Genomic DNA, 10,814 nt, shown 5'->3' on the forward strand with positions numbered 1-10,814 from the left:
TCCCATGCACTTTTTCAGCTACTGTATCAAGAGACAACTTATGTTTTTTTTTATCAAATTACATGACAATAAATATTGAAATTGAAATAATTTTTCATTTTTTTCATTATATACATTCTCCTTTCAGAATCACTTGTTTGCAACACAATCAGAGGAAGCAAGAGTGGACTTTGCAGGTTGGATCTGCGCCACTATGGGTCTCAGTCCTCCCCCTAACGACACAGCCACGCCCCTACAGACAGCCGTTTAGAGAAAAACCACCCCGTCATCGTCTGAAATGAAGAATAAGAAATGAAACTGCGCTCCCATTTTGTATGTCAATGTTCCAAAGAAACGGTATATACTGTGCTCCTATGCTTGTGTGGAGAGAAAAGCTGCTTGTCTGAGGTTTTGAAAGTGTGATTGTTGCGAGGAAAAAGAAGATGGCATAAAAGGACTAGATTAGCATTTATATTTTTCTTTATTTGTACAAGTATGTGTACATGTACATTTCCTCTGTTGCCATGTCCAGTTTTCCCCCCAAGAATGAATACACCGAAACGTACAAGAGTAGTTCATTAACATTAAACCCATTCCAACTCATTAATGAGTTCGGTCCTAGTATGATGTATATCATGTATTTATAGGGCTCCTTACAGAAAGTGGAGTGTGGGGCCATCTCATAAAGCAGTTTTTTAATTCCGCTTGACAGTTGTTCCTTGTCTGTGCTCGGTGTGATGCATCGATCGATGCCAAACGGTTTACATGTAGGTCAAACCAGAGTTCAGAATAGAGGACTATATGTGTACTAATTATTTGTAGTTATTAAAATTTACCTACAATGCCTATACACACATGACAGAGATGAGACTTTGTGGGACTGTGAGCACACTCAGTCAATGGATCATGTACTGGAGGGCAGCGGAGTAATTTTCATCAAAGACTTCACCCTTGACAATTGAGAGCAAGGAATGATCATTTCTTTTGATTACCTGACAGTTGATAAGTTCTTATGGAGGACATATTTGATTGGAATCATGATGGTTTGATGGATTTCTGGAAGGTTTGAAGTGTTAAGACCATGCAACTATACATACAGACATTGTCTTACAAAGAGTTGCAATTGACCTGATCAATCGTAACTCTAGGAAATCAATCAGTGTCAAAAAAAAAATTCTACAGGGAATTCGCCAAATCTCCTTAAAACAAAGAAAATCGCACTGAATCTTCAAGAGAACGATAAATGTATGAATGTACATCGTATCTAGAAGAATAATCTTGAACAAATTTGTATATTTACATGTTGACGATGCTGGCCGTCCATAGTTGTGATTGATTGGATCAATCGTAACTCTTTGTAAGATGGAGTCCAGATCGACAAGTTCTGAGATGCCAAATTCAAAAGAGCAGCAATGCTTTAGATTTTAGGATAGGATCCATGACTCTTCGTGAGATCACCAGGCATTGTCTATAGTTTATATACATGTAAGACAAGGCTGTGATATTAGAGTGAGATTCCGGGGGGGGGGGGGGATGGGCAAAACTCCTTTAATTTTGGAATCTCACACCTAGTAAAGGCCCCCCAGTCCCCCCCTCATCACCCCTTTATGATCTACATGTACCAAGAACATGTAGTTGGGGTTAAAACCAGTGGCCAATCCCCTTCTATTGGAGGGGTCCAAATGTTCCCATTTTCTTTTTATAAAATTGTTCAATTTCTTTTAAGTCCAAACAAAATGGCTGTAGTGTATTTTACATGTCATATAAAAAATGAGAGATGAAAAAGAACTTATCAGTTTGTCTTTGTACCCCTAAAATCAATCAATATTTTTCTTCTGATGTTTCATCTTTTTCTTCACCATCCTTGTGAATCTTGTGTTTAACTAAGATAATCAGCCCATGGGCTGTGCAGACACAATTTTTGTTGTTTCGTCGTTGTATTAGAAATCCATTTTTAATTTTTGAGTTAAGTGGATTTGGCTCCTGATATTTTCATTTTATGTTGGAATGAAAAGTTTTTCGTCACCTGACACTTGAAAATATGGATGATATTTCTATTCCTTTCTCAAAGAAATCACTGTTGATTTAAAAGTTGTTACACCAATCTCACTCCCTATTTCTTTTCATGTTGTACATGTACATCTTTCTTGCACCCGTCCCTATCTATGCCTCATTCTTCGTATCTTCCCCGCTCCCCCTTTCTCTTACAGTTTCTTGTGAGCTGACATTATCTCAGAACTGTCTTTAGCTCGTATATGAGTAACACATTTTTTGTATTTTAACACTTCTGAAGAAAAAAGAAAATCACACAATTGTAATCCTTTCTTCAAATATCTAATTCTACTTTTAGCTTTATGCATGTGCAATCATGATTTGGGGTGTCAGACTCATCCTTTTGTTAATTCAACTTGTATAATTCTATTCTTCTAAAGATTTAAATACCAATGATCATGATAAGAGATTGTAGAGTTTTGCTAGGCAAGTGCAGTAAGGATATAATGAGGAGTTTTGATAAAACACTGGTCATCAAAAGCATCAGGTTGAAAGTTCATTAATGAATATGTATTGTTCAAGCAAATAATTTCAAACATGATATCTACAATTTTTTGGTAGTGTCAACTTCATTTGAAGATCATGCTGACTGATTGTAACCGATTTCACAAAGTGTTCCAACAGCCCTGGATATTGAATGAATTTTTTAAGGACATGGGGTTTTGTGGCAGAGTAAACGAGTCTATGGACTTTCAAACAGGGGGTCGTGGGTTTGAATCACACCCATGGCGTAAATTTCTCTGCCAAGAAATTGATTCATATCGTGCTGCACTCAATCCTGGGGGGTGTTTCACAAAGATTAAAGTATGACTTAGAGTCGCACTTAAATGCCTAGTTGCATGCATTATAAAAAGCATATCATGGAAGGAGGATGGGCACTAGTGTGTATTGATCAATTAGATTGCATGTTGTACTGCTGGCGATTTAAGTCATACCTAAATCTTTGTGAAACACCCCCCAGGTGAAGTAAATGGGAACCTGACAGGGAGTTATTCCTTAACATTCCCGAGTGGGCTGTAAAATGCTTGCTGGGGTAAAAGCCAGAGTATAAAAAAAAGAAGTCCCTTTGAAAGGGCATGGAGACGTTAAATGGTACATATACTATTCTAAAACTGAATATCATTATTATTATTATATTAAACTTCAGTAGGCTGCCTGATGAAATCATATTGCATACTTTTTGGCCGCCTTATTAGCTACAGTACAGAAGCTATTAAAAGCATTTACCTGGTATTCAATAATTTATTTCTTTGTTTTCTTGGACAGATGCAAAAACAGTGACTGACAACAAAATGATTGGCCCAGAAAATGTGTTTTGCTTTACTGTTAGCAAGCACATTTTGACACTTCGTGTTACACATAAATCCCATACATTCTGTATCTCTGTTTTACTGAGTCATCAAAAGTAAAATCTCAGCTTGTGAGGACATGAATCTGATGAAAAATGTTCTACAAAAACTATTATATTAATTTGTATTAATTTTTACGTATGACTTTGAAAGTAAAAAAGTGTAATGCAAGACTTTGTGTAATATTTGATACTTGTAATGCAAGTGTATTTATTTTTACATATTTCTTGCCTATAACCATAGTAGTTACATATGACATCATTTATCCAGCCAAAATTGAACTGGCACAATCTAAGCTGCAGTATTTATAGGCACTGCCAAAAACAAAAGTATAACTTTAAGGAAATAAAGTTTGTCTTTTAAGAAATCCCATATTGTATATACATGATATGAATGACTACATGTATTTCATATATATAAAAAAAAATCATACTTAAATTTTTTGTTTGTATTACTATAATTTTGTTAGAGCTCATTTCAAAGTGGCAGTTATACTGTAAGAAACCTGAGTAAGATGTATATAATTTTGTTCCATTTATTTACAAGTTGCTATATTTATTTTCATTTTTGTATTCCCGTGTAAATTTTGGCCCATACAGTGTACCTGGTAAATGTACTGGTATATCCCTGTAATATGTTCAACAATCTACAGATAGAATAGAATGTTGAATTCAGGAGGAAATTTTAATTTGCTTGATGGTCACACCACAGCTAATTTTCCTATTATTTCATTTGATTCCTTGTTTCCTTTGATGATCGGTGCCCATGTAAGTCAATGGTTGGACACTCAACACTATGGCTGTACACGATCGTGACCACAGGTTTTAAAAGATTATTCATACTTCAACATAATACTCTATTCACTCATTTCCATATGTTTCTTTTTCTCCCCAAACAACTGTAACATAAGACCTATAAAATAGTCCCCTAATTTGGGAATTTTAGATCACGCAAAAATCCACACCAGGTTCGGGGAAATGATGTTCAAATATAGATTAATCATCTTCAGAAACACTCCTTTCCCTTCATTTTGCTTTTCTCTTTTGAAAACACTCATTTGGGTCATTATTTTTTATGACACAGATTACAATTACTGCCCTTTTTTATGTATGCAAACAGACTTTGATACGAAAGATGTTGAAATTAAAGCAGTTCTTGATACCATCATACTATTTCAAGATTTACAAGCGTTTTCATGAGTTTTAATAAGTTTTCCTCCATTAATATGAGAAAGGTGGCTTTGCATTAAAGAAATTATTGAAAGATGTGTTTTACTTTTTTTTAAAATCAATATATTTGTTATTGGTACTTCAGTGTTAGCGGTGATATTATCATTAATTTATGATTGGAAATTCTTAATCTTCTTGCCCTTTAAATAAGTCTGATATTGGAATTTGTGTTCTTGATGTATTTTTTTCCCCTTCGTGTTGCGATTGTGTGTTTTGTTAATGTTTTTGCTGTTGTGTTCTCTTGACCAAACCCTTAATTTAAGATGTTGACCTATGTTTTGAAAAACATGTTGCTTACTAATTGTAGGTATCAGAAAACTTGATTTTCTCTTTTCAGTGTATTTTTTTAAAAGTAATTCCATGGAATTTGCTAATTAATTCTTGACCTCTGAATGATATCCTTAATCTGCTTTAAGGCCACCACACACCTTACGATTGTCCGGGATCCGATTTGGAACAAATCGCATTTTGCTCATTTTCTGAAAAAGTGAATGGAACATATCATTTTATTTGAGGTTAAAATTAATTGAAATAATACTAATATATAACCATTTGAAAGATTGCAAGCCTTTATTTTGAAACAAAGGCCAAATTAGTTTCAAATTGTAGCCAACTGCTATGACGTCATTACGACTAGATATTAAATTCGCTTTTATTCTAAGAAGGATGATAGCATAGTCACAGATTTGAACATGGGTATTTGTACGATGATATAGAACATTACACAGTGAGATATTCCATGATTCAACATTAGCATCAAATTCTACTACATTTTATTCTGAAATCGGGTCGCAGACCAATCGTAAGGTGTGCGGTCGCCTTTAGGATCTTTATTTTCATTATTTATACACATAACCTATTAAGTCCATGTCACTTGCTCCCGTGCAAGCCTTGCAGGCGAGTTGCTGGCAATCACCCGCTACTCACCTGCAACAAAATTTTGAGCATGTTAAACACTTTTCTGCGTGCAAATCAGACTTGAGTGCGCCTCTGTGGGCAACTGCTTGCGAGATACTGTCAATGCCTGTGGGAAGCAAAAATAAGTCACACGAAAAGCTTGCACGGAACAATGTGACAGGACCTTGACTCTGTTGTACGTATATTGTAAAATCTAAGCCGACAATCATCGTAATGAAGATAAACACATGTGGGACAGTTTATATCTATTGCTTGGAAGGACTGGACATTTGGCTGGAATGCAAGAATTTTGTCTGCAATTACACTTTTTCTTCCAGAATCTGTAAATTTTTTTTGTTTTATTGGATTCTGTTCGAAATCATTTTGAGATTTTTACCACAACTGGCATTTATCTTTATTAAATTAATATAATATTCTTCAACCAGGAAACTACTTTTGAACTGATTGTAGTCATCAAATGTAAGATGAGATTCCTTTTGATATTTCCTCATGAACTCGATACATGTACTTGACTTCACAGCAATTTGAAATATTCCTGTATAAATGAGGTAGAGGTTACTAGGCCACGTGCTAGCCATTTTCTGGCATTCTTCCTGTTAGATCTATGCTACATTCAAACCAGTGAAACCGACCCCTTTCAGGACTCTACATGTATATGCTGTGTGTTAAATGTTAGAGTGTAGGGCTGGTAACACAAATCTTGAGGATCAATCATACAATTGATTTGTATGATTGATTGCACATAGAGATCAATGTTATCAGTCAATATTAGCCCTGTGATCAATTACTAAGCTTTGTGTAATGTAGCCCAGGTTGTGAAACATTTGGATTGCTGTTTTGCACTGTGTAGGGATGGCTTGGAAAAAAAGACACAATGAACAATAGATAGGAATACTTGTACATGTATAGTACAATACCTAGAGCAATTATCATGCTGAGGTAGAATGCGTGTGAGCTTGTATCGGTGAAATGTCTTCCGCACAGCCTATTAGAAGTAAGCTTGGAAATGAATGTCTGGAAACGCGTTTTGAATGTCTAAAAAATAAAAACAAGAAGCAATAATTTGGATGGTAAAAACCCATCAATTTGTTTGTTCAAGTCATGTAGACACTGTAAGGCACATAATTTCCAATGTAGAATGGCTATGTTTTTATTTTTCAATATCCTTTGCTTTCCTACCATATAAAGTGAAAATTGTGACAAAATGTTAATGTATTATTTGGGTGATTTGATGAGACCAGTGTGAATTTGTTTCCAAAGTGAACATATAATTTATATGTTGGGGAAAAAGCTTATAATTCCCTGCATGCATATCCTTCATATATTTATAGAATAAAATGGCATGCATTGATTTTATGCTAGTATTGTCTTGTGGGGGGGGGGATAAACAGTTATGTACCCGAGTTGATGAGTTATTTACATTTGAAAAACACATATATTAATGACTGTATTTATTTCTTCAAACACTATATATATATATATTCTGATCAGAAAAAGCTGTTATTTTGCATACCTAGGGTGTGTTTCACAAAGATTTAAGATTGACTGAAAATGATACTTAAGTCCCAATTGTGTGTGGTGTGTGATAAATGTACATCACTCCACGAAATCGGATCATGCACACAGGATGTATTCAACGGAGTGTATCCATCAATCAGATTGCGCGATGAATAGTAGGTGTGCATTTTTGTTTAAGCACGACTCCAGGTCATACTTCACTCTCTGTGACCCCCCCCCCCCCCCCGGTATTCCAAACTTTTAACTACAACAGAACCTTTGATGTGCATGTTACCAATGGATAATTAATGTATATGATCTTTTCCCAGTAAAAGAATCCTAGTATATTCAACTCTGATCTTCGTTGGATTGTTAAAATACTAATCAGTGTTCTTGCCTCATACCATGCGGGTAGTTCATTAGTAACTTACATAGGCTTTTCAGAGTATCGTAATTTCTAGACCATTTGAGGTGAAGTTTAGCTCGTTAGTGAGGTTGATTTCGAGTGAGGAAGATTTTTATCCGTTTCTGTTTTTGAAAAGTGAGTTAGAAAATCTGTAGAAGAAAACTGACTCAGTTTGGCCGACAATCACGTAAACTGGACATGGGAATGCATGTATGGGACAACTTTATTTTGCCTGAGGCCCTGTCACAGCATAATGTTTAGCATATCCACTGTAATGTCTGGTTTTCATTTGATATCAAAATTTTGTGTTGGGTCCGGTTTCATAAAGACCTGTTATCATAGCAAAAATATCACCCAGTTCAAGGATTTCAGAAGCTTTCAACTAATCGCAAATAATAATTAGTCATTATAACAGGTTTTATGAAACAGGGCCCTGAATCATAAATGTATAGTCCCACAGCTGCTATTTCAGTATATTTTATACCCATCAAACTCGCTTGTCTATATTTATATTCCTAACTGGCTTGATATATTTCTCATGGAGAACTTGAAGCCATTTCTCTTACGTTAAACAATGCTCTACACTATTAATCTGGTGACACAGTTCTGTAAGTGTTGGTGAGAATGTGAAAGAATTAAAAAAGGATCATGTGGAGTTAAATATCTTTTGCATATGCATAAATGGAAATGGGGCAATTTTTTTGCCCCTTTGAATATTTTAAAGTATATACATGTATAGACAAAGCATTGAAAATGTACAGATATTTTATGTTGACGAGATAAAGACCATGTATGTACATACCAATGTTTTGGGGGTATGCTATATGCTGTACCCATATATGGTTTTTTAGTTTGGTTTTAAGAAAAGAAACCTAATATATACATGTATATCATATCAATGATTAAAATTGTTATAGCAATGTGTCTTTGAGTGTATAATTATTTGTTTGACAGTATGAATAAAGGAAAAAAAATAATCCCTTCAAACAACAAAAAAGTTCTAATGTGATTATTGGTGTACTCAAGGCTTTCTAAATTCAGAATGATTTGAGTTGTTGTTTTATTGAAATAAGTTCAGGCATTAAGAGGTACTCTAGGCTGAAAAAAAATATCTAGATGAATAAATGAGCAAAATGCTGAAAATCCCATCAAAGTCTCTAAAACAATTTATATTTCTTTAATTTGGAAATTTATCAATATATTGTGAAAACAGTTATGTAATAGTTCATAGACCTACGTGATAAAACTGAATTACAGAAATAATGACAAATTTTCAAAACATTCCTTTAAGGAGTTTTCAGTGTTTTGTCTGATTTTATCTGTTCAAATCGTTTTATTTTTTCAGCCTGGAATGTATCCTTTAATATGAATTATAATGATTGAAGGTATATCACAATGCCTCACCCAATTATTACCTTTTTTTAGTTTCTTCACCTGTAAACATTAAATTTAACTATTTAAAGATTACATGTGACTCTGCCTACAAGACCAATAATTTTGGATCACATTGGAAGTCAAAGACTTAATTGTATTCGTAATTGCACCCAAACAAAACAAAAAAGACAAAATCACTTTTTCCAAACATACATGTATCTGAATTTTACACACTTTCTTTATTCAAAGTATCAGTATCCAAGTATATAATTCTATACAAAAAAGAATATTTTTCAATTAGCATCAATAACTCAACTGCATATAAAATCAAGGCTTAAATCTGCATGTCAGTAAGCTGAGAAGAAATGTTATTCAAAGATTTTTAAGTACTAGATATTTCAAAAATCAGATGCATTGTAGAATAACAAAAGAGAATCAATTTTACATAAATAGAATGAATAAATTGCTGAGAGAATAATTTCATCAAGCAGGAATGCCAGTTTTCAAGCAAAAGCCTGAATTCAGGCTCTGGCCTTTTATTTTCAGGCCATAGTTTTAGCACTTTTGTGTACAAAATATTGTATTCTAGGTAATTTTCAGGCCCTCTGATCAATTCCAACTGGCATCCCTAATCAAGACTTTGAACAAACGTGAAAAAAGTTTCCTAAATTGTGTTAATGCTATTACTTCTGAAACGACTGGACTTGTACATACCCTCAACTATACATTTTTGGTTATATTGTAGAATCGATCATTAAAAAAAATCCAACAGAAACCAACAAAACGGCAATTAATTTTTTTGAAAGAATAATAATATACTGATTTTGTATAGCGGAGAAATCTTTGTGCATACATTCTTCTGCAGTGTAATAACGAGCTCCTGAAATGCTTTTAACAGAAAGGGAAATAAAAAGTTTGTATGGAAATTAATTGAAAAGATACTGTTTTAGTCTAAGTTTGAACATTTCTACTAATGGAGAAGATCTAATTACATATGGCAAGCCATTGTACAATTTTGGGGCTGCGCAGGCATAAGCATGATTCTCCGAAGTTATCTTTGGGACATTGTGAAAGAAAACACATATGTGCCAAATAAGTCTGGTTGAAAATGGGTAATCAGCCAATGACCAGCAAAATATAAGCAAAGTAATTTGAAATTAGTCATCTTACAAATCAATATCTTTCCCAAAGACTTGTGGCAGAAAAGAGTTGCAACCGATGGCAGTTGATATAAAAATCAATGGCAACTTGATTTTAAACATATCAGAATTGCATACTTGGATCTTCTGTTTGATTTTTTTTTAAGTTGCATTTGAAACATTTATCTTTTTGCAACTGGCTGTAGATCTTGCACTTCATTCAATTTTTGGAAGAAGGGCAATCTGCTTTCTAATAAAATTATCTTGCAATATGAAAATGGATTACTCATTGCTTTAGTAAAAAAAACAAGTGGAATGCCTCTGGCCGTCTCACCTGCATCACGCAGTTAAATATAGCAGCAGTGCTGACTTTGAAAACTACTCTAACTCGCACAAGATGTTCAGTGATACATGGTTACTATTATGTCCACTTTTTATGAACTAGACCAATAAACTTACTGAGATATGATTGTTATTTAAAAAAAAACAACATGGCTCAGAGTTCATTGACCTTTGACCTTGATCATGTGACCTGAAACTCGCACAGGATGTTTAGTGATACTTGATTACTCTTATGTCCAAGTTTCATGAATCAGATCCATAAACTTTCAAAGTTATGATGGTAATTCAACAGATACATTCAATTCGGCCAAAGTTCATTGACCTTTGACCTTGATCATGTGACCTGAAACTCGCACAGGATGTTCAGTGATACTTGATTACTCTTATGTCCAAGTTTCATGAATCAGATCCATAAACTTTCAAAGTTATGATGGTAATTCAACAGATACATCCAATTCGGCCAAAGTTCATTGACCTCTGACCTTGGTCATGTGACCTGAAATGCGCACAGGATGTTCGGTGATACTTG

General features: G+C 34.2%; 1 protein-coding gene across 2 annotated transcripts in view; it reads left to right on the forward strand.

Annotated features, from left to right (window-relative positions):
- LOC121415768 (dual specificity mitogen-activated protein kinase kinase 1-like) overlaps positions 1-519 on the forward strand; it is a 40,255-nt gene extending 39,736 nt beyond the window's left edge. For both annotated transcript variants that reach the window (XM_041609093.1, XM_041609094.1), the window contains exon 11: positions 128-519. In XM_041609093.1, the coding sequence (XP_041465027.1) occupies positions 128-250 (123 nt within the window). In that variant the 3' untranslated portion in view covers positions 251-519. The remainder of the gene's footprint in view (positions 1-127) is intronic.
- Positions 520-10,814: the final 10,295 nt, after the last annotated feature.

Source organism: Lytechinus variegatus, chromosome 5, assembly GCF_018143015.1.
Source record: "Lytechinus variegatus isolate NC3 chromosome 5, Lvar_3.0, whole genome shotgun sequence".
NCBI lineage: Eukaryota > Metazoa > Echinodermata > Echinoidea > Temnopleuroida > Toxopneustidae > Lytechinus > Lytechinus variegatus.